General features: G+C 41.9%; 1 protein-coding gene across 2 annotated transcripts in view; it reads right to left on the reverse strand.

Annotated features, from left to right (window-relative positions):
- The window catches only part of MYO5A (myosin VA), a 65,619-nt gene extending 42,330 nt beyond the window's left edge, over nt 1–23,289 (reverse strand). For both annotated transcript variants that reach the window (XM_081964531.1, XM_081964532.1), the window contains exons 1-8: nt 22,871–23,289; nt 8,253–8,363; nt 7,396–7,567; nt 4,850–4,994; nt 3,265–3,421; nt 1,871–2,014; nt 1,460–1,541; nt 775–882 (exon numbers count right to left, since the gene is read on the reverse strand). In XM_081964531.1, the coding sequence (XP_081820657.1) occupies nt 775–882; nt 1,460–1,541; nt 1,871–2,014; nt 3,265–3,421; nt 4,850–4,994; nt 7,396–7,567; nt 8,253–8,363; nt 22,871–22,897 (946 nt within the window). In that variant the 5' untranslated portion in view covers nt 22,898–23,289. The remainder of the gene's footprint in view (nt 1–774; nt 883–1,459; nt 1,542–1,870; nt 2,015–3,264; nt 3,422–4,849; nt 4,995–7,395; nt 7,568–8,252; nt 8,364–22,870) is intronic.
- Between the last annotated feature and the right edge of the window lie 1,865 nt (nt 23,290–25,154).

Raw genomic sequence — 25,154 nt, forward strand, 5'->3', positions numbered from 1 at the left:
AGCAACGCATCAATCTATATATATAAAAATGGCTCTGTGTCTCTGTGTGTGTGTTCCAGCATAATTCTGGAACGCCTCGAGCAATTTCAACCAAACTTGCTACAAAGATTATTTACTCTCTGGAAATAAATACTGTGGGGGTAAGACACCCCTAACACCCCTCAGGGTATGTGTTCTGTTATGATACAGTCTGTTGTGCCTTAAAATGGCTTCTACCGTACTGCCTTAAAATGGATTCTACTGTACAGCCAGTGGAGTTGCCATGGTAACGGCTTCACAGTACTCCACAAGGGGGTTCCCTCTGGTAAGGGGAAAATCCAACATTAAAAATTACGTTTGGTCCAGACATTTTCCCCCTATAAGTAAATACCCGGACAATGCCAGGTTATCAGCTAGTACTTTCATAAATGGTAAAAGAATTGTGAGTTTTGCACCAAGCAACAAATGTGAGAGCCTTACAGTGCTTCAAATCCTATTTTTCTCAGAAAGTCAGTTGCTCTTAGTATCCCTGCACAGAAAGCCGAGCTATTTGTCACTGACATCTACTCCTCTTCCTCCATTCCTCTTCGGTGCCTTTGAGATGTCAAATAGTAGTTAGCAAGCTGCCCAGAACCATTTGTATTTTGCAAACTATGATGCTCAGTTAAACGGAACCATCTCTTAAGCACCTATTCACCCTTTTAGGGGTTTTTTTCCTTCCTTTTTTTGCAAACAATAATATAAAACATTGGGTTACTTATCCTAAGTGATGCCCTTGAAGAGTTGTGTGCTTACCCAAAAGTGTGCAAGCTCGCCGTGTGTTAAGCATTTCCTTAGCATCATCAATTCCGTCAATTACCGGGCTTCCCCCTTGTTTTGTATAGTGAAAATAGCCTGCGTTTCCTATTTGAACAAAAACAAGATTGAAATGTATTTTGAATATTAGTAGCTTGGGTTGGTCGTTGGGCTGTTGGTTTAAGCTCTGATCTTGGCAACTGGGTTTTAAATGTTTCATCACTATTCGTGGAGACCTCATCAATGCGCTTTGAATTGTGCTCATCTGACAACATCCCCAAAACAAGATTATTTTTAATGACAAAACTTCAAAATGATGTTATGACTTTCATGCAAGAGTCTAACAACTGCGGCCAAGCAAATTGATTATTTGTTCATTGTTAAGAATTTATGTCCCTTACTTTGGGGCTGAAAATGACTAAAAATTACTGCAATTACTAAAAATAAAATTAAACTAGACTCTCTTGGAAACAAACCCAACTTATGCTCAAACTTCAAAATCAGAGATTCGATGCAGTCAGAGGGATCAAGCAAATAACGATTTCTCATAAATTATGACGGACATTGGTAAGATGCTTGGAATATGCATAGCACTGGATGCACATGAAAGATAGATGGTTATTAATGGATAATAAAAGTACTTTGGTAAATGCCAGAACGTGGTACAACAGATACCGTTACATACCCAATCGCAAAGCTTTAAATTCAGGCAAAGCCGCAGAAGCACAAAGCTGATAGAAGATATGGTAATTTCTCTCTTCTTCCGCCTTTAATACAAGCAGATTATATTTGACGTGAGCTAGCATGTCAGTGCTGACTCTTAGCAACCACACAGACAGCTGTCCCCAGGAACAAATAAATTACACACAAATACATACACAGAAATAACATATATAATGGATGAATTTATGTACGACACATGCTGTACTATCCTGAGAAAGGTTTGACTAAAACAACCCATAAGGAACCATTTCCACTGTAGATTGCAGTTAGGAAAACCAACAACATCCCACTCCAGATGTAACCCGTCAGATGCAAAGTTTTGTTCCCCAACTCATCATCGTGCAACTTCAAAATAAGGCAGAGTCCAGTTTACCTGGAACACCACTCTCGATTTTTCTAGGAGGTAAGTTCTCATATTAGCACCTGTGATTCGATAGCGCTTATCGAAACCAATCTCGATGTACTTCCCAAAGCGACTGCTATTGTCGTTTCTTGTGGTTTTAGCGTTGCCAATAGACTGTGGAGAAGGAGAGAGGACAGGGTCAGAAATCTTTTTTTTAAAAAACCAGTCCCATTATAAATGGCACCTTAAGAAATGCTTCTTTCTCATATACATAGGAGAGGATGCCGCTTGTAAGATTAGGGTTTTCTTAGAACACATGAGCATATCCAAAAAGAGAGACAGACTACATCATGCTTGAGAATTATTCTTATAACAATTGCCAATTTTTAATCATATTAAAAAACGACCCCTAATTTAGGGGTCTACCCTTAATTTAATCTATACCGCGTCTCCAGTTAACATATTCACATGCATACAATATTACTAGACACAAGCAGATCTATTTTGTGTGGGCACAAAGAATTGTTTTGCTAAAAACCATGTGCAAGATAAGTAAACACTGGCCCAACAGGCTTTCTTTCAGAAAATGCATCCATATACAATATTTTTTGTTAACAATAACAGCATATTAGTGACAGTGCAGCCTACACCCACAAACATGGACTATTTCATTCTAAGATTGAATCAGAGGTTTTGTTGGAGACTGAGGGTGGAGGATAACAATGATTGCATTTGTACATCACCAGGGATGTAGTGAAGGGATTTGCATAGGCTCAAATATAAACGTGCATATATTAATGCATGTTTTAAATTACGATGGCTCAGGATTTCTGAGAGTTGAAGTTCCATCAGGTCAGGAAATTTTCCTAGGAGGAAAAGTGAAAATGCACACCCGACATGCCTATTGGTTAGAGTACATTTTTTACTAAGAATTGCTCAGTGAAGTTGCTTGCAAATTCCACACAGCACAGCAAACCAGGCAGAATTACCTGAGCTCTGAATATATCAAAAACACCTCTGACAAAGTTGCATTAGGGCCACCTCCACTTTGGGTTTTGAGTTTCAAGAAATGCTTAAAACAAGAAAAAAAAATAGATTTTGAAATATTCAAGAAAAGGGGGACGCTGGATTTGTCAGTAGATCTCCCGAATATTCTGCATCTGGTTATGTGTGTCATCAGGGGAGAATATACATTTTTTTAAACCTTCCCTCCCCGTTCCATTTCTCTTTTGCATTATATTTTTAATGGCTTCCATCGTGTTCCTGTTTTCCTTGAAAATCTGCTAGCCCTTCAAAATTTAAATCACTTAAATCAGAGATCTAATCCAGTATGCTTGAAGCAGGAAAGGGGAAACAAGTCACCCGGTGGCAAAATTGCTCTCTAATTTTTTTTTATTTTAAAAAAATACATATTCTGGTCTTACCTCCATTATAGGATTAGAAGCTAACACTTTCTCTTCAACATTCGCTTCGCTTGCAGACCCGCTCACCGTGGCAAAGTATCTCATGGCATATTTGGCAGACACGGTTTTCCCAGCTCCTGACTCCCCACTTACGATGATGGACTGGTTCCGTTCATCTCTGAAAAACCATTTAACAGACTAACGGAGCTGGAAGGGACCTTGGAGGCCTTCTAGTCCAACCCCCTGCTCAAGCAGAAAACCCTATACCGTATAAACTTATCATTTAGACCAGTGGCGGCCAAACTTTTTGTCCTCGCATGCTGAAAGCGCACGCACCACAGCATATGTTTGCCCATACCAATACAATGCACGTCAATGGCTTGTATAGTGTTTTCACTGCATTTTGATTAAACAACACGTGCTGCAGAGACCCGAAAATCAGCTGACTGGTTTGGAGACGCGCACGCATGCACGGTGGAGCTCTGCTGGGACGACAGGTCGCGTGCTGGCAGAGAGGCCTCCGCGTGCCACCTGTGGCCCTCATGCCATAGGTCGGCCACCATAGATTTAGACAGCTGCATGAATTTGCCCTGTTTTTACCACCTTCCTTGTAGCACCGTTGCTCAGCTGTTCAGGCTGTTCAAAGAAATCTGGCTTCCCCATTGGTTTTGCTTATCGGAAGGTTGCCAAATGTGGTCACATGACCCCTTCATAAATGCGAGCCCGTTGCCAAGCACCTGAATTTTGATCACATGACCCAGGGGGACCCTACCATGGCCGCAAGTGCGAAGAACACGTCCAACGGATGCCCTGATTAAATCATGAGCTTAACTCACTTTTTTCAGGGCTGTTGTAACTTCAAGCAGTCTTTTACTTTACTTTTACTTTTATTTCGATTTTTATACCGCCCCCTCTCCCCAAAGGGACTCTGAAGAAATGTCAAGAGCTACCTGCCTTATGACTTTTGTTCTGACCCAGCCTTAGCAAGTAATCATAAGCCGCTTACTTGTGAGTAAAAACAAACCCCTTTTCAAACAGGGTAGGAACAGTCTTTTATTCACGTGGATAAACAAAAAAATAAATAAAAATCAAACGTGATTAGTCCCAATAAACCTGGGTTTAGCTAAGACGTCCGAATTGCTTGCTGTATGCTAGAAATGAATGGTTGGCCATCACAACTGGCCACTCCCAAACTCTTCCTATTTATTTCCCAGCCAGGGAGGGGCTGGCTATCATCTACATCTGCCTCTCCCCGAGAGCCGGCTTATTGCTTTCCGTTGTTCTCCTCTCCTCTCTGCGCATACATGCATCTGGTATGGGGCCCCTCTGTTACTCATTCAGCTCAGGCCCCGAAGACAGCTGCCTCTCCACCTGGGGGAGGATGGAAGGTCCTGGCTGTGTGTCTGTCTCTGATGCTGTTTCCTTATTAGAGACTTCCAAACGCTCCGAAGCTAGCCCAGGCTCTCCCTCCACTCCTTCCTCGTCTGAGTCTGCTGCTCGCTCCGCTGGCCGCCGACGAGCCACAACGACTATATTTATTATGACAACAACCCCCTTCATTCCACAAAGCTAGTTGGTGAAAAGCCAACACCCCGGTCCCACAAACCTGGCCATCTGTTTGTATGCCTCCTCAGCCACAGCAAAGATGTGGGGGTCCATGTCCCCCATATTTTGGCCACTGTAAGCATTGATGATGTCTTCGCCATAGATAGGCAGCTGCTCGTAAGGATTGATGGCAACTAAAACTATACCTAAAACAACATAATGACAAAGACAGGAAAAGCAGTGGAATTAATTCAGGAAAGATTTCGCCCATGTTGAGCTCCAACCACCACAATAATAAAGTGTTTCCCCTTTCACTTTGTCAGTGCATTGGCTAAATGACGTAGCCGATATCATATAGAATGTAATTTGAGTGGTCATCTGTGGGAGGCTCGGCTTCCAGTGTGAGTCATGGTTGACTAGAGACATCTCCAAGAGCGAGCAATGACTATTACGAAGAATGAAGGACCAGCAGGTAGACCAGTCCTTCAAAGGAGTGAACAGGAGATCACCCACAAGGGCTCTGAACGCCAACTCCTCATGAGGAGACCACAAAAGACTAGTTTCCCATGGATTTGAATTCCAGGAGCCCAAATCTATACTCTCAGCACCAACAGAGCCTTTGATAAGGACACTTTAGTAAGGATACTAAGCTCTAACTCACTTTCTAAAAACATTGTTCAATTTAACTACTTTATGGATATTAAAGGTAAAGGTTCCCCTCACACATATGAGCTAGTCATTCCCGACTCTAGGGGATGATGCTCACCTCCGTTTCAAAGCCGATGGGCCAGCGCTGTCCAAAGATGTCTCCGAAGTCATGTGGCTGGCATGACTAAATGCAGAAGGTGTACGGAACGCTGTTACCTTCCCACCAAAGGTGGTTCCTATTTTTCTACTTGCATTTTTCACGTGCTTTCGAACCGCTTGGTTGGCAGAAGCTGGGACATGTAACAGGAGCTCACTCCGTTATGCGGCGCTAGGGATTCGAACCACTGAACTGCCAACCTTCTGATCGACAAGCTCAGTGTCTTAGCCACTGAATATTTGAGACCTTCAAAATAGTGGATTTAATTAGATACCTGAATTTACTTTGTCTGGATTTAAAAAATAAATACATGGGGATTTAAGAATTAAAAACAATATACAGTTTGCAAAAAGCAAAAAGATGAAGATCTAAACAGATTGGCAGATCAGTGAGATTTGTAATATTGGTTATTTTTGCTGTAAGATTTGAAAAATAGGTATGTGATTAAATCATATACTAGAGCAGGGTCTCCAACCTTGGCAACTTTAAGCCTGGAGGACTTCAACTCCCAGAATTTGCTAGCTGGGGAATTCTGGAAATTGAAGTCCAGAATTACGATTCCTGTTCTGTTCTTGGCTTAAAGTTCTTGGCTTAAAGTTGCCAAGGTTGGAGACCCCTGTACTAAAGAGAGATTTTTTAAAAAAGAACTAAACCCATATGAGGAGGCTTGGTGGAGGTTGCTAATGGACACTAGAGGGAACTAAAGGACCAGGCAGGAAAGAATTGAAATGGCTAAGTGGCTATTGGAAATACAAAGGACAAATCAAGAAGACTTGTAAAGAACAGAACAGGAATCGTAATCTATGGAGAAGGGAACAGGCATATGAAAAACTTAGTAAAATTGAAAGAAAATTTGCCCTCTGCTTAAATCTCTTAGGTTTAGGTTTAGGTTTATTTGGATTTATATGCCGCCCTTCTCCAAAGGACTCTCTTCTTAATCCTCATGCATTTTTAAGATGTTCCCTTTTTAAAAAAAAGAACTTCCCTTGTTGCACCAACTTCCAAGAAACTGATGAAAGATCCACAACTGTCACAGATGCACATACTGCTTAAACAGATCATCCCGACAACTGAGAACACAGCTGTGTCACCTGACTTTGCTCAATAATCAGACAGTAAAGTTTAAAACAGCATCTGACAAGTTCAGGTAAGCTTGATGCCTGTGTATATATAGTGACAGTTATTGTATCTATTCTACAAACTTTCTTGATACCAACCCATGCCAAGACTGGGAAAAACCCAATAAAACATTGCATCATTGTGGTTTTACGCAACCAGCGAAGATATAGAGCACTCGGGCACCCATAGTTGTGAAATAAATATTATTATGTTTTTTTTTCAAAACTGCATTTTTTATTTATTCTTGGACTGGAGTGTGCCATTTACCTACCAACATTAATCAGGAATAGGGACCCAGTGGGTCAGTGGCTAAGACGCTGAGCTTGTCGATCAGAAAGGTCGGCAGTTCAGCAGTTCGAATCCCTAGCGCCGCATAACGGAGTGAGCTCCCGTGACTTGTCCCAGCTTCTGCCAACCTAGCAATTCGAAAGCACGTGAAAAATGCAAGTAGAAAAATAGGGACCTTCTTTGGTGGGAAGGTAACAGAGCTCCGTGCGCCTTCAGCATTTAGTCATGCCAGCCACATGACCACAGAGACATCTTCGGATAGCGCTGGCTCTTCGGCTTTGAAACGGAGATGAGCACCGCCCCCTAGATTCGAGAACGACGAGCAGATATGTGCAAGGGGGAACCTTTACTAATGAGGAATAACATGAAGGAGACTCCAGAGGGTCTGTGCTTACCACAATATGTATAAATGAGTTTTGAGTCTATAAATCGAACTTTGAGATTGTGGAGAACAGCCGGTTCGTGAAGATAGCTAAGTGCTGTCAGATCATTTTCACCCACAAGTATATCTGGGTTTCGCAGGGGTGGAAGGTCCTTAGACTTAGCATCAAGTTTATAGTCAATATCCTAAAAAAAAAAAAAAAAACCTAAATTACATTTCGAGAACATTTTGTAGTTTTTTTCCCCAACAACGTTCCTTAGGTGTGTGAATTAAAAGGAAACTTGAGAGATCCTAAAGATACAATTTTTTTCTATAGCAGCGTACAAACTTTTTTCTCAAGTCGATTGTTATGGTATTTACTGTATTTTTCAGCGTATAAGAGGCACCTTTTTCCCTCAAAAAAAAAAGAGGGTGAAAACACTGAATACAGCATTTTTTTGCCTCCCAAACCCCCGCCCCCTTCACAAAAATGGCTGTGCATACCCTTTTAGGTGGTTTCCAGAGTGGTCCTGGGGGCTGGGGAGGGCAAAAATGAGGGAAAAACGGGCCGTTTTTTGCTTGTTTTTCCTCCCCCCCCCCCAGCCCCTAGGACCATTCTACAAGCCTCCTAAAGGCTATGCATGTCCCTTTTTGGACGAAAAACGGGCCGTTTTTGAGAGGTATACAGAGTGCAAAAACTTTTTTTTTTAAATTTGCCTCTTCAAAATCTTGGTGCGTCTTATACTCTGGTGTGTCTTATACTCTGAAAAATACGGTAGGTACTACATAAAGTACTTTTTTATTTTTTTATTTTTTACTTTATTTTAAGGATACTTTAAAGTATAACAGTATAACAAACCTTACTAAATGTAACAGTAGAATTAACCTTACCTTGCCATCCTCAAGTTGAAGCCGCAGGATTTTGTCTCCTGGTTTATAATCTTTCAAAAGTTCTGCCGACTTCCACACTAGTTCTGAATCAGGGATCCAAATCCTTGCATACTAAAAAAACAACAATTAAAACAGTTATCTGTTTTTAAGGGATTTATAATACTAACCAACTAACACTAATCAACTAACATTTGCAGCTCTTCTCTCAAGTCAATATTGATCCTTTTCTCCCTTAATTAATACCAAATTTGGCCGCCCCACTGTCTGGGCAAAAGTCCATCTACAAGTCCTTACTTTCCAGATAAATCCCCTTAAAAGATTCCCTCTTTCTCTTACCCAAACTCAAGAGTTACATCTCCCCTTCAAGCTCAGTTTGCAAAGAAACTGAACAAGAATGTGTTGGATTGCATAGGAGACAAGTGAAGTCTACAACAAAATACATCCACCCCATCCAAAAGGCCCAGCAAACATTAGCAAGGATTAAGCCCACACACCAAAATTCTGAGACCTTTCGTTCTTTCTATTTATTAATGGATGTTAAAACTCCTTTGTAGCTAAAAGACGTCTGTACTGAGATACATTTTTGGGAGCGAAAAGGTTTACTGAAATATGTCTTAAGCAGAACACTGACACTGTCATCCCTTAAAGTCCACTGAAGATGTTACTTAGCCTGGTAATGAAACGTTCGAAAACCAACCCAGAAACTCGGAGAACGAACCTTCAGATATCTGCCACTACTGCATCTCTCTTAACCTTCTGGGAATTTTGAAACATAGAATGGCAGGAGGGAACTAAGAAATTAAAACCTTTCTAAAAGAAATTGCAGGTCATGCTGTTACAGAGAGTTTTCGGCTCGCTGTGTGCCATAAAAAAACCCAAAAGCTTAATTACTATGAGCTACACAGACTTTACAAATTAGTTGGCATTCAAGGCAGTCTTATTTACCTACCCATAGGATCAACGCTACATGTAATAATCCTAGGAAAATAATATGGCAAGTCACCTTTTCTTTTTAACATATTTCTTTTTCTTTTGTCACCAAAGATAAAATACAGGACAAGAAAACTGCCTAGAGAGATTCTCCGTCATCCAGGTCATGGTTGTCCCAAAGGTGCTTTTTCAAGAGGCAACTGGATTTTCTTGTTTCCTGAGGACACAGATTAAACCTCCAAGTGGTCTCAACGACTCTCTAAAAAGCATGCAAATGACCAGCTCTCTGCAAGGAATACAAACCCTTCCATTCCCCACCATCCAGTCAGAGCTGAAGAAGCTTCCCGGATGAGAAGTGAAAAGTCTTCAAAGAAAAACCAGAAAATTGAAAAAAACACTTTTGGGATAACCATGAACCTGGATGACTGAGAATCTCCATTTTTCCCGTCATGTATTTTATCTTTGGTGACAACAGAAAAATAAATATGTTAAGAAGAGAAGATGTGACTTGCCACATTCATATTATGATTCGCCACAAGCATCTTTGGGACAAAACAGGGGGGGGGGGGAATCCAAGAAACATCCAATACCAATAACAAAATACATGTGGAGCCTTACATCACTATCTCAAAGTCCTGCTCGCTTGGACCATTGCTAATATTAATTGCCAATCCCATTCTCACCAGTAATCTAAGCCACTTTAGGGAGGAATAAATTCATAATTTTAAATCCCACAGACCACTAATATGATCTGTCTAGTGACCGGCTGGGTGGGCGTGGCTAGGTGGTCATGTGATTGGATGGGCATGGCCAACTTGATGTCATTCATGTCAGGGAGCGCCTCACTGGCCTCTACTCGCCCCTCCCCTCCCAGCCACTCTTCACCTGCCTGCCCGGGCTCCTTAGGGCCCCAACAGGAAGCAGTTGTTGGAGCTAAGCAGCCACCATGAGAAAGAGTTGGCAAAACATCTGGCTCAGTTCAAATTGGATCTGACCGAGAAGGAGGCTCAGCAGAAGCACCTCACTGAGGACTACGAGCTCTCCAAGCATAGGGAAGACCTGCGGGAGTGCAAGGCCAGGGACCGGAGCCTGAAGGCTCAGCGGGCTGAGTTGGTCAGCCAGTTCCAGGCTATGATGCAGTCCCACTGGAACGAGGCCCTCCGGCTGTTCACCATCAGCAGCACTTCCCTCCAGCCTTCGCCCAAACCAGGACCCCAAGTTGGAATATCTGCCCCCCCTCCAACCCAGACAAAAAGACCCCGAAGAGGGAGACTCTCTGCAGCAACAAAAACATTCATTGCACGTATCCGTCCCAGGGGCCGTAGTTCGAGGACCCCTGATTTAGTGCAATATAAAAAAATGCAATTAATTTTTCTGCGGACCATCAACATTTTCTCACGGACCAGCAGTTGGTGACCGCTGACCTAAGACAATGTTTCTCAACCTTGCCTGACGTGTGGACTTCAACTCCCAGCATATGCTGGCTGGGGGAAATCTGGGAGCTGAAATCCACACCTCTTGAAGTTGCCAAGGGTGAGAAGCATTGTTCTAATGCTACAACATCGGAATCTTGTGCATCTCTGCTGGGAAAACCACAACCTCAACCAGTTGCAACAACAAGGACCAAGGGAACACGTCTCCATAGAAACCAGACAACCAAAACCCACTGCGCCCACTACGTGAGATATTTAAAGGAATAAGGCCTGCCATCAACAGATGCTCGTGGTGGTTAAGGGTGCACGTTTGATCACCTGGGTTTCTGCATTAATACTCCAACCGCGGCAAAGAATCCTCTTAATAATTAAACTGCAGGAGTTGGCTGAGTTGTGATTGTTTTCTCTTATGTCACCTGAATTTCAACCAATTCCATCTGAGAGGATCCAACTTAGGTTTATATTGTTGCCTATAGTGCCCGCTGCTTTCTTGGATAGCAATGTCCTGCAAAGGGTCCGTGAGGTTTTTGCTTCAAAACCTAAGCTTGAGAAATAGTTGTAAAAATATTTTTAATATTTTGTTTTACTTTTATCCTGCCATTTTTTTTATATGCTTGTAACTCAAGGTGGTTCATGACCAAATAGCCATTGAATGGGACAGATTTTCCCTCAGACTTTAACCTGCTCTGCAATAGAAAAGAAAACGATATTTATTCCTCTGAAAAAAAGCTACCATCTACTCCTCAAAGAATGGGAAGACTTTTCTTGAAAAAGGAAAAAAATTGAAGGGAAAAAGAGCATGTTTTAAGGTAATATAACATCCACTAGAAGTTTAAGAAGTCACTTCAAGAAACTTCAATTTCTTAATTGGCAGAAATATAACACAGGCTTGAAAAACTCTTTTAAGTTATCTCATGGAAAGACAACCTGATATAAGTAATATATATAGAATCCTGACAGAACAATTAATCAGTGGAACAACTTGCCACCAGATGTTGTGAATGCTCCAACACTGGAAGTCTTTAAGAAGATGTTGTAAAAGCATTTGTCTGTAGTGGTGTAGGGTTTCCTGCCTAAACAGGGGGTTGGACTAGAAGACCTCCAAGGTCCCTTCTAACTCGGTTATTCTATTCTATTTTATTCTATTCTATTCTATTACACAAATGGATTCCCCCCCCCCAAAAAAAAATAATAATTAAATGGCCTCTAGTATTCTTCGCTTAACCTCCATATGTGGAGATTACAAATCCTTGCAACAGCCAGAGGATGAGACAGCCTTTGAAGTTTTTCAACTGTGAACCCATTAAATTTTGATAAAAAGAGCACTGACAGGATTCTGTTCCACAGAGACAACAGGAGCGTTGAAGCAATTTTTTCTTGCGTTTCGTGATCTAATCTGAGATCATATGAGCAAATCACCAGACCAAACTATCCACCAAAACATTCACATCATAAGACTCACTTGAGGCATGCATCTCTCAAAGGCACCAGTGGTGGTAATAATAGGTATTTTTAAACTCAAAATTAAATTCAAAAACAGGGTGCAATACGCTTCTCAGGTCAATTGAAAAAACGACAACAACACCGCAAGAGTGTAAGGGCATTGCTTTTTTTAAAAAAAAAAACCATCATTTTGGATTTAAAAAAGCAACGCTAGTAACAAATGCAACTGAATAATAAATATTTACCGTTCGTACTCAATACTTTAGGTACATTGTTTTCATATAAAATCAGGACAGATCCTGAAACCTTATTGTTAGAAAAGCAGTTATGTATCCTCAGCTACTCAAGTCCAAAGCAGCATTATAACAACATTTCATACCAAATTAAGCACGAATGAATACATTGGGAATGCTTTCCCTGGGTTTCAGCCAATGTCTCCCTTTCTCCTAGCAATCAGAGAAGGTCTCTTGCCAACATGAAAAATAAATGAATAATTTTTTGGGATCAAGCCCACTGGATCCAGCACCTGACAGCACTATCATTGCGATTTCAGCTTGGTTTCTGGTTTCCGTGTCCAAATTATATTGTTTTACACCTTCCAAACATGATTTTCAGAACAAGATTAACCTCATTTTATAGTACAATACTAGTTGATAACCCGGCGTTGCCCGGGTATTTATTTATAGGGGGAAAATGTCTGGACCAAACGTAATTTCTAATGTTGGATTTTCCCCTTTACCAAAGGGAGCTCCCTTGTGGAATACTTTGAAGCCGTTACCATGGGAACTCTACTGCGCCATACAGTAGAAGCCATTTTAAGGTACAACAGGCTGTATCTTAACAGACAACACACCCCGAGGGGCTTTAGGGGTGTCTTATCCCCACCGTATTCTTTTCCAGAGAGTAAGTTATCTGTGTACCACATTTGGTTGAAATTGCTAGAGGCGTTTCACTGTTATGCTGGAACATATACAGACATACCCCTCCCTCTATTTTCTTGACTCAATAAACTTCAGTCTTCCAAAACCTGCCTTCCCTGAACATTTAATAGAAATTAGGCCATTTGAGGGCAAAGAACGCTAAGGAAGTAAAGAAAAGTTTTGGCAGCAATAAAATATCAACGGAGCCAGTCTAGCACAGAGAGGTTAAGCCAAGTGTTTCTCAACCTTAGCCACTTTTAGATGTGTGGACTACAGCTCCCAGAGTTCCCCAGCCAGCATCACTGGCCTGGCATAATTATGGCACTATGATTATCCTTTCATGCTAGATTGTACACAGAGGAAGCAGTTCATCGTCAGAAGAAAACAGTGCTATGTCAAAAAGAAGCTTAAAAACACATTTCTGGATGAAACACCAATTATGGCACACCCTTGCTCAGATCGCAACGCTCAGATATCTAACTTGCTAAGTTTGCAAGAACAGGAAGGCAGAAGATTAGCAAATCTGTACCAAATTTAGTAGAGAAAAGGAGGAAGAAAAAGCAGTACCCCACTGTCTCTTTGCAAACAGAAAACGAATGCAGCAGGAGGGAAAGTTTTAACCTATCTCTCTTTTCACATTGTTGAGTGCACTGCAGTTTAAAATAGTCCTTCCTCTACTGTTAGATTTCTACATGACTAATTTTTTAAAAAAATGTGTTTTACTACTTTGCCACCTTTACAGGAAAAAGACTGTACTATGTATCTAGAAGACTGGGAATAGGGAAAGCAAAACTGAAGCCCCACACAAAAGAAGTCATATTAGAATTTAAGCTGCAACCCTTTTTTTAAGACGGAGAACACCCATTGCTGATATTAATTTATCCTGGGAGCATCCAGGACTGCCTTATTCTCAATGAAAAAACAAGACATGTGATGTTAAAAAAAAAACCTGACAAATCATTAGAAGGAACAGTTTTACCCTCAGATCAACGTTAGAAACATTAGAAGAACTATTGCATTTTCATCACACTTTCTTACATAAATCTTTAGGGGGAAAAACTTTTGTCAAATAAAACTTCTTCTGTAGTCCAACTAGAAAGTTGTCCAATTTGAAGATACAACGTTTTCTCTGTAGCTGTTAGGGCAACAGGAAGCTCATCAAGGACCCAGAAGAGAACCCCACAATATAACAAGACTGGTATTAGGGAGATATTTACACGAGCGAGATTCGAACAGCTTGACACAATGGTCAGATATGGGAGATTCTATTCCATACCCTACAATGAGCATCTCTGCATTTGCAGAGCGGCAGAGGTAGAAGGCCTGGCTCACATCCTATTGGACTGTTGCTCATATAAGGGGGTGAGAGACAGGGACCTTGGTCCATATACCCAACGAAGGACCCATTGGGATCCCCATATCAAAACAATTTAGTCTATGTGCAGCCAGAATCTGAAAATAACATTTAACACAGAACAATACTTAAAACAAATTGGTTCGGTTGAGATCTGTATACGTGGGGCAGATTGTAAGGGTGACACCGAAATATAATTTTATGTCACTTTATTCTATTTTACATATTTATGTATTAAGTTATGTTGTATCTTATCCTATAATTATTGTACTTTACCCTACTCTTAGTTTAAATTGTTTGTATAGGATTTTATTGGTGATATGTGGCGGCGTGCATAAGCGTACCAGCGTGCCTAACGTCCCTGCCCTACTGTCCCCATTTATTTGTACCCATTTCCTGTGTTCTTATTCATGTTTATTCTTATCCCTGTTATCTTGTACATGAGTGACAAACTAAAAAAAATAAAAAATAAATGTGTTTGAAGCTTGTGCTTTGATATGGCCCATAGGCTAATCAATAAAGCTATAATCTAATAAGACTGTTGGATGTCTCGGTAAATAAGTCCCACTGCATTCAACAGTAATTACTTTGCAATAAAAGGCAATATGTTTTTTCCCCTATCTGGGGCATCCCCACAGTCTTTAATCCCTGAAACTCCCATAAAATCCCATAAAATTAGAGCTAACACACTGCAGGGTAGCCATTTGAGGCAAGTACGTATTCGAAATTAATACTGGGAAAAAATAGCATCCTCTGTCATTAAGAGAGAGTTAAATATGCCGTATCGTTTTAATGAAAAATCGGAGCATATTAATATCCTTCCATGCAGCATTAGGTTCTGCCAATCTGAACTGGGAAACATCGTTCCAAAATTGTCAGTAGAACAAACAAACAAACAAACACAAACCTATAGTTCACTTCCAGAACACTCAAGACCCACAATGATAGTGAATATAATTGACACAGTTTGGTTGCTACACACCAAAATATACCATTCTCTTCCATTAAAACTATACTCCGTACTTTTCCCATAACATGTGTCAATATTCCCTTTGGGTACAATCCATTGCAACTGAATCAACCAACTCCTTAAGCAGGACTGCCATCTTGGCAAAGAGGTTGCGATCTCTGAATAACGAGATCTAACACTAAACCCCATCCGTAACAATGAGACGGTCACTTACTTGATGGTACATATGGTTCAAACTTTCCACTGTTTTCCAGTACTCACGGTGATGCAAACTTCTGCTAATCTGAGCCGCAATCATTGTCACCTCGGTAAGCGAGACATAGGATAAGAACTACTCCATGCTGGCCTCTAGTAAGCCATGTGGGTTTGAGCTGATTCTAGCAGGCAAAGTGATATTAGCCACTCTCAAAGCTACGTCAGGATCAGTTGAGTGACAGCTACCGCCAGACAGCTGGATGCTTTCCTTGCCAAGAGTTCTTCCCAAACTTTCCCCAGCACAAAAAGCCAGAGTGTTTGGGCTCTGCGCCTCTTGGAAATCCCAGTGTCTTGTGACAATCATCAAATGCTAACATTCAAAAAAACATTGCTCCCAGCGGTAATTTGTTTTCACCATTCCTAGTCAGTTGGCGGCACTGGGTCTTTTCTTCTTATTCCTCCACTAGAGTGAGATTAATAGCCAAAGTGTTCATATTCATATTCCGGTTTGCTCGGAGGGCCGTTTTGAGCGCTCTGAAGGCGTCAGGGATGCCGCTGGACGGTCCCTGAAGCCTTCGGAGCGCTCAAAACGACCCTCCGAGCAAACCAGGTCACTTCCGGTTTGCTCGGAGGGTCGTTTTAAGCGCGCCGAAGGCTTCAGGGACTGTCCGGAGGCTTCCCTGACGCCTCCAGAGGGCATCCGGGAGTGGGGGGCAAGGGAGGCTCTTTTCGCCCTCCCCAGGCTCCTATAAAGCCTCTGGAGCCTGGGGAGGGCGAAAAATGGCTTTAAAAAAGGGTGAACTCAACTGGCCAGCATGCGCATGCGCGCTGGCCAGCTGACAGGGCAGCGCCTCGCATGCCCTGACAAATGGCTCCGCGTGCCATAGGTTCGCCATCACTGACATAGTTGCTATTATTCACTTATATTTTGGTGGCAGCAAAGTACATGTTTCTACAGGTAATTCTTTTTGATGTCTATCAATAACCATGGTGAAAATATCAGACATGCAACCTATGTCTATGTCTATGGCTTCAGCATCCTAAATTTCTGTAAGACTCTATCCTTATTTGGGAAGTTTTTTAAAAAAATAGAATTTCCCTTTTTCAACCTCCTTTAAAAGCACTGTATCAAATCATCTTGCAAAGCAGTGATTCATAGGACGGATTGCATCAAAAAGGAGAAGGGAGTGGTTAAGCAGTTTTGACATTTGAGCCTATTCAGCAGTTAATGATTAATCGCCTACCACACCCCAAAGTAAATTAATTTGCTGGAAGTGATAAAGAGATTTTAAAAATAAATGCTAATGTGCATTGTTATAGAAATGCCTGAGCGTTTGACACACACTACAAGACTAGATTGTTTTAAATAGGCTCTTTAAAGTGTTAAGAGAATCTTTACATGGATATAATCTATGCACAGAAAGCAAACATACTGTCATGTAAGAACACATGTTTTCACATTCCGCACCATGTTAAAAATTAAATGGCCCACTTCTAGGGCAGTCATGCAACAGGGGAGACATTCTAGCTGATGTTCTAGCTACAGAACATCAGCTGGTCAATATACATTCTAGGCAAAGTCATGGATGAGCTCACATCTTCCCTACTCACACTGTGATTGTCTACAGAAAATAGGTTAACACTGAAGAGATTCACACCAGCAAGACATTATAGACAGTCCTCGACTTACGACCACAACGGAGTCCAACGTTTCTGTTGTTAAGTGAGAACTTTGTTGAGCTTTGCCTCATTTTGCAACTTTTCTGGCCACGGTGGTTAAGTGAATCACTGCAATTGGTGAGTTAGCAACCCGGTTGTTAAGTGAACCTGGCTTCCCCATTGGCTTGGCCTGCCAGAAGGTAGCAAAGGGGGATCCTGTGACCTTGGGGACACAGCAATGGTCATAAATATGAAGCAGTTGCCAAACAGCTGAATGAATGTTGATCATGTGACCAGGGGATGCTGCAAAAGTCGTAGCTGTGAATAACGGGCATAGCTCTCATTCTTCAGTGCCATTGTAACTTTGAACGGTCACTAAATGAACAGTTGCAAATCGAGGACTATCTGTACTGCTATCATTTCATGAGAAAGAGTGCAGAGAAGAGCAACAAAGAGGATTAGGGCCCTGGAGGCTAAAACATATGAAGAACGGTTGCAGGAACTGGGTATGTCTAGTTTAATGAAAAGAAGGACCAGGGGAGACATGATAGCAGTCTTCCAATATCTCACAAAGAAGAGGGAGTCAAGCTATTCTCCAAAGCACCTTCAGGCAGGACAAGAAGCAATGGGTGGAAACTAATCAAGGAGAGAAGCAACTTAGAACTAAGGAGAAATTTCTTGACAGTTAGAACAATTAACCAGTGGAACAGTTTTCCACCAGAAGTTGTGAATGTTCCAACACTGGAAGTTTTTAAGAAGATGTTGGATAACCATTTGTTTACAGTGGTGTAGGGTTTCCTGCCTAGGCAGGGGGTTGGACTAGAAGACCTCCAAGGTCCCTTCCAACTCTGCTATTCTAAATCATAATGTTCAGGTGTTTTCTCTATTTTAAAATGAGGCCTTGATCTGTGGAAGTGTACCTCCTGAATTGTGCTTTCAGATATTCACAAAAACATGAGGATATTTGTTCCCAAGAATTCCAATGAAAGGACAGGCAGTACATCCAGACTGATTTCCTTGAAATTGCAGGTTTTGATCTGCCCAGCATATATGAATAAACATTTCCCATGAAACGCCCTGTAAAGCAGGATTAGTTCTTCATCAATAAAATGCTGCCTCTCATCAGTCAGCTCTGCCCATGTTCATCAAACTTTTCTTGGAATAAACTGCACAGTTAGACAAATCTTTATCAACCCAAATGTTGGCTTTCTTTCATGAATAGTAAGGGGTTTTTTTTCTTTAGAAAGAAATTGTAACTTCAACTTATCAGTCTACCAACACATTGCATTTACATTTGTTAAACTGTGTTTGCACCCCATTTCTCTAACTGCTTGTCTCTATTCTACCTGCTGTTGCAATTTTATATAACTAGCTCTGTCAGGCTATGATACTAAAATGTGGCCCTGCACAAGTCTGGGGTTACTTTGTTAGTTAGTTGGTTAGTTTTTTGTCGGTTTGGGGTACATTTAGTTGTTTTAGTCTTCCAGATGTTTTGAATTTGGATACAGCTGCCCAAAGTCCTTTGGGAGGTAGATGGTCTCAAAACATTATCATCATCATCCCCATTACCATTCCAATACCTGGAGACAGATGAACAGAAGAGAAAGAACTGGAGAAAACTAGACCAAAGTGTCTTTGTCTACAACTGTCCTCCTTTCCTCTTAATGATTGATATTTTGCTCATTTCTGACATTTTCCATCTCCCAAATCTGATCTTAGATCTTAAGCACACATACAACTTCCCTTGAAACAAATAGGCCACACTGGTCAGCTGAGTTCAAACATCTGGTTAAAGAAATAAATGCCTAAAGCTTTGAATGCTTTTATCCATTGCACCATTGTAGCTACGCTCTAAATTACAGACCATCAGGAATCTTAACATTCATTGAAGCTTTCCATGCAAATGTCCTTAGGCCAGGGCATGTAAGATTCGGATGCTTCCAGGCTACAGAAATATTGAACCCATCTCATTCACGGAATTTTAAAGGAGAAGGAAAGTCCAGGGAAAATCTCCCACAATCATTTTCTTACTGCTTCTTTCATCTGCATATTCACCAGCCACTATCCTCATAAAAAAAAAACTCATTAAGGAATAAAGGTGGTTGCACAATGTCTCTTAACAGGTGAATTAACAGACACCCGAAAGTATCCTTTGGAACAGAATATGTGATTGCATATGCTTAACACAATTAATCTACATGGGTTATCAAAGAAGACATCTATGTCACATTCCTATGTACTTGGGTGCAAACCTCACCGAATTCTGATTAGAGACTGGTTCAATTCACAAATTGGGCATGGCTAGTCTAGTGAAGAGAAGGATCAGGGGAGACAGGATAGCAGTGTTCCAATATTTGAGGGGCTGCCAGAGAGGAGGGGGGTCAAGCTATTTTCCAAAGCACCTGAAGGCCAGACAAGGAATAATGGATGGAAACTGAACAAGGAGAGATTCCACCTGGAAATAAGGAGAATTTTTTTGACGGTGAGAGCGATCAACCAATGGAACAGAAGTTGCCGTCAGAAGCTGTGGGAGCTTCATCCCTGGAAGCTTTCCAGAAGAGACTGGACTATCATTTGTCAAAAATGGTTTAGGGTCTCCTGCTTGGGCGGGGGTTGGACTAGATGACCTACAAGGTCTCTTCCAACTCTCTTAATCTAATCTAATCTAATTGCTAAATGGCTTTCCTTATTTTCAAAATAAAACCACCCTATTCCACTCTCCACAGATCAGCACCATCTGTCACCTAGTGAAAGCCAATATCACAAGTAGAGGGATTTTGTTGCCTTGCCACAGTAGTTAGGGGATTTTTCACTTGATGTGGTTCCTGGGTTTTTTTAACGTTGAACTGCATTAGTTCCAATTTATGTACTCAAAGAACAAACGCTTGGCTGGCTAATGAATGGAGTCAATTCAAGCTAAAAGACTGCAACATCGCTGTAAATGAAGTGATTAGAAAATTTATTAGGTTGCACATCCTTCAGGACCTGTGAATTGAGTTACACTCGCCTAACTTTTCAAAATGACCCAGTTTAGTGCAGTAGACAAAAGCACCAGATAAGAAACTGGGCAAAATGTGAGTTATAAACCTTGTGTAAGCGCAAAGTCAACTGTGATAAATATGAGAACAACTGGATGCCTTTGGGCCAGTCACTCCCTCCCAGCTCTAGGAAGAAGGCAATGGCAAGCTATTTCCAGAAATGTTGCTAAAAAACCTCATGGACTTGTCCAGGCAGTTTACCAGGAGTCAAGATTGATTCAAAGGCACCACCCCAGAAAAATCATTTTCAAAAGGCGCAAAAGAACAAGTAAAATAAAAAGAAAGTGATCTGATGTACGCTAATTAACTAAATTGTAATATGCTAATCCAAAATTAATTAATGTAACGCACATCCCTAAAGAAAAAACAAATTGCCATTTCTACATCACCATTTTTTTGGGCTTTGCAATTCTCCAAACAGCAGAAAAGCTAACAGAAGAGTTTTAAGAAAAATTCGAGAATCTCTAGAGACGAACACAGCATCTTAAGTTACAGAACCCTGGGCCATCTCTAAATCCACCTCTTGAAATGTTAACCGTTCATGCATTTTAATTTCTCATACTGTATGAATAAAAGAAACATTCAGTCATAGCTGCCATTGACAGTCACAGCTGCCATGTTAACTTTTTTTGGTAGCATCCTACAGACCCAAGTACTTTTCATATTCCAACAAACAGATCTACATCACCAACATATATGGAACCAGAGAAAGAATTGCCCCCAGAAATAAAGAATGGGAAGTTCCAAAAAAAAAAAAAAGAGGAAATAAGCAGGTTTTACCTGCTTAAATAATTTCCGTTTTAAGATTTGCCTAAATTATAACAGCAAGCAAGAAATGTATAGCACAATAGTCAAAGCCTTGTAGTTGTGAAATATTTTTTATCACTAGTAACATCAATCTCTTATTCCTCATTCCCAGACGCAGATTATCACTAGCTGTACAGTCTTAAGGAAGTAAAATTACTACTTCTACCACCAAAGACAACAAAACTTATTGCTGGACAGAATAAAAAAAAAAGATTACAATGACATTGCAATTAGGAAAAGGTTTGCCAAAATTACGTATATCTCCCCATTCAGCCAGGCTATTCAGAGAGCCCAAAGGTTTCCTTTGATGTTCACCAGGCAGGCTTTCTCTAAAACAGCCCCCACTTTATGGTCGACAATATTTTCATTTCAGCAATATTTGGAACTCCCAACTTGCTGCAATTCCATAAACAAGTGAGTGCTGATCTTGGGTGTTATTTTTGCTTTTCTTTTGCGGTTGGATTTTTATATTAAATTGGATGCAGTTCTTTAATGTCAGTTTTTTCTCTTCATTAAATGTACACCACCCAGAGTTCTTGGGGACCGGGCCGCGTTATAAGTACTGGAAATAAACACAATTAAACCAAACATGATTCATAGTTATGTAGCAGAATAGAAAAACCGGTAGTTCAAAGAAGCCTTATTAGAAACAAAAAGACAGTTTTCCATCCATGCGCTGATGAAGCAGTTTTTATTCCTCCTAGAGCTGCCATCATATAAAAAAAAAACCTCAAGTTTTTTCCAATGCACAGAACGATGCTTTTTAAAATCTTTCTAGGGCAGCGACTTCAAATTCCCAACCCCTTCTGAGGAGGAATCTTGAGGAAGGGCCTACCAAAACTGCACAATGCAGGTGGGAAAGTCCTTAAATAAGTTTTCTTTTTATAAAAATAAAAGGCATAAAAAGGATGCTATGACCCCATTTCCTTTGCATTCGGATATGCAAAGAGAGAGCGAGAGACAGGGATAATGATGGAGGCAAAATAAATGGAGGACAAGGCAGTTGAAGATGCAGGCGGAAAAGATGCTGCTGGTGGAGCGGGGGGGGGGCAGGTTGCCATGTTTATTTCATCTCATTTTATTTATTTAGTTTGTCCCTCCTGTGCAAGACAACAGGAATAAGAATAAACACGAATAAGACACACAGGAAATGGGGACAAATAAATGGGGACAGTAGGGCAGGGACGTTAGGCACGCTGCTCTGAGTTTTATTGGGAGGGGAGGAATGCAATCTAAAATTGGGCACCACAAGAAACAAAAAGAGTAAGAAATGCACATCTATACATACATAAATACATACATACATACATACATACATATATATACACACACACACACACAAACATACTCTTTTGTTTCTTGTGGTATCCAATTTTGGATTGCATCCCCCCCAATAAAACACAGAGCAGGAACCTATGGCGTGAGATAGAGGATTGATGATAGATAGATAGATAGATAGATAGATAGATAGATAGATAGATAGATAGATATTAAGATAGATATTAAGATAGATAGATAGATAGATAGATAGATAGATAGATAGATAGATAGATAGATAGATAGATAGATAGATAGATAGATAGATAGATAGATGATAGATAGATTTTCAATATACAGGCTTTCAATGAGCAGCAGTAAGCTATGGAGACAATGCCGCATGCAAGCAAGGATGAGGAGGGGGCATCACTCCTTTCCTTCTCCCCCACCGCCAGAAAGACCCCCCCAGTTTAAAAAAAAGAGGGGAGCCATCAGCCACTTCTTTGGGGGCGCTGCCCCCCCACTGCGCCCCCCCTCACGGCGTTGCCAGGCAACCACCAACGGTCACCCGGGCAGGCCTGGCCTCCTCCCGCGCTCGCGCGCGCGCCTCACCTTCGTGTAGAGCTCGGAGGCCGCCATGGCGGTGGTGGTAGTGGAGGAGGAGGAGCAGCAGCAGCAGCCGCCGCCGCCGCCGCCGCCTTTCCCACCCGAGGCCGGTGGCGAGGTCGGCCTTGGGGCCGGCTGGAAGAGCCGAAGGCGGGGCGGACGCGAGGGAGGGAGAGAGAGAAAGAGGCGGGCGGCTTAGTGGCTCCCCTCGGCGGGCAGCGGCTGCCGTGCCGGGCGGGCCATGTCGCTACCTGGGATGCGCCGAGGAGAGGGATGAGGAGGAGGAGGAGATGCGGGCGGCCACTCGTCAGGCATGCTGGGTACCGGCGGAGGCGCCTCAGCGTGCGCGTCGCCGTCCCCCGGCGGTGGGGCCCGCCCGGCGGACGGGGACCCTCTTGCTTTTCCCGGGCGGAGGCAGAGGGTGGTCGCGGAGGGCATCAAGGAAGCGCCCCTCGCCCGTTTGGGGTGTGCGGGGCCGACCCTCCAACCCTTCCAAACGTTTAAAGTGGAAAGCTTTCGTGAGAGACATTCCAAGAGATGTGGAGACTCTGGAAAGGGGGCAGAGAAGAGCCACGAAGAGGATGAGGGGAGGCTAAAGCATAACCGTGAATGGTTGCCGGAATTGGGGATGTGTAGTTTAAGGAGAAGGAGAATTAAGGGGGGACCTGATAGCAGCCTTCCAGCATTTGAGGGAAGGGCTGCCATAAAGAGAAGGGGGGGTCACCCTTTTCTCCAAAGCACCTGAAGGCAGGACAAGGAGCAATGGACGAAAATTAATCAAGGAGAGAAGCAACCTGGAAAAAACGTGCCTACAATGATAACCCTTAACCAGTGGAACAGCTTGCCACCAGAAGACTCTAGAAAGAGTGCAGAGAAGAGCCACAAAGAGGATCAGGGGACTGGAGGCTGAAACATATCAAGAATGGCTGCTGGAACTGGGCATGGCTAGTCTGACGAAAAAGACTTAAGGATGACATGATAGCAGTCATGTTCCAATATCTCAGGCGATGCCACAAAGAAGAGGGAGTCAAGCTATTTTCCAAAGCACCTGAGGGTAGGACAAGAAGCAACAGAAGGAAAGTCATCAAGGAGAGAATCAAGAAATAAGGAGAAATTTCCTGACAATTAGAACAATTAATCAGAAGTTGTGACGCTGAAGGTGTTGGATAACCATTTGTCTGAAGTGGTGTGGGGTTTCCTGCTTACGCAGGGAGTTGGACTAGAAGACCTCCAAGGTCCCTTCCAACTCTCTTACTCTATTCAATTCCTCAAGAATGAAAAGAAATCTTCCATCTGACCCAGTGAGACACTTAACATCAGGGAGTAAGATTTCAGCCAGGGAGGGGTCTGTTCTGCCCCTTGCCTTTAATACAGGTAGTTCTCAATTTACAGCACTTCATTTAGTGACCGTTCAAAGTTACAGTGGCACTGAAAAAAGTGGCTTATGATCATTTTTCAGAGTTATAACCTTGGTAGCATCCCCAGTATCATGTGATCAAACTTCAGGGGCTTGGCAACTGGTTCATGCTTATGACCTTTGCTGTGTCCCAAGGTCACAAGATCCCCTTTTGCAATCTTCTGACAGTCAATGAGGAAGCCAGATTCACTTAACAACCGGGTTACTAACTTATCAATTGCATAACAACTGTGGCAAGAAAACTTGTAATATGAGGCAAAACTGAAGTGTCTCACCTAACAGAAATGTTGGGCTCAATTGTGGTTGTAAGTCAAGGACTACCTGTATTGGGGGGGGGGGGGGGAGAATGAGGATAGACTGAGTTAATGGATGGTGGTTGAGGACTGCTTGAAAAATATGATATAGACATTATACTATAATGGCTGTTGGGCTGGTTCTGCCATCGTCCTACATCAGGGATCCCCCAGTCTTCAACTCATCGACCCATGAAAACAGGATCAAGCCATCATGAAATAAGCCATATGCACCCATCGTACTGTTGCTTTCTGGGTTAAAGTAGAAATCGAACTCAACCCTACTTTTCAAGCTCAGTCATGGATAAGTGCTGCCACCTGCTGCCAGCCTTTTTTCTTTTTTACAATATCCTGAATAAACCAACCTCTGTAATACTGCTGGTCTCTGTTGTATACACATGGCCAATATGTGCTAAGCAAAAGATGGGGCTTCCACTAAGCTTAATCCAACAAAGTCCATCTGTTAGACTTCTTAGTGAAGTCCCCAAAATAAATTGCAAGACCAGACAACCTATGGCCCACTGAATCATCCTTCCAAAAAAAAGTAATACAATAAGATGACTACTTCCTGATGTTCGGT

This window comes from Natrix helvetica, assembly GCF_964273705.1.
Source record: "Natrix helvetica genome assembly, chromosome: 12".
Classification (NCBI taxonomy): Eukaryota; Metazoa; Chordata; class Lepidosauria; order Squamata; family Natricidae; genus Natrix; species Natrix helvetica.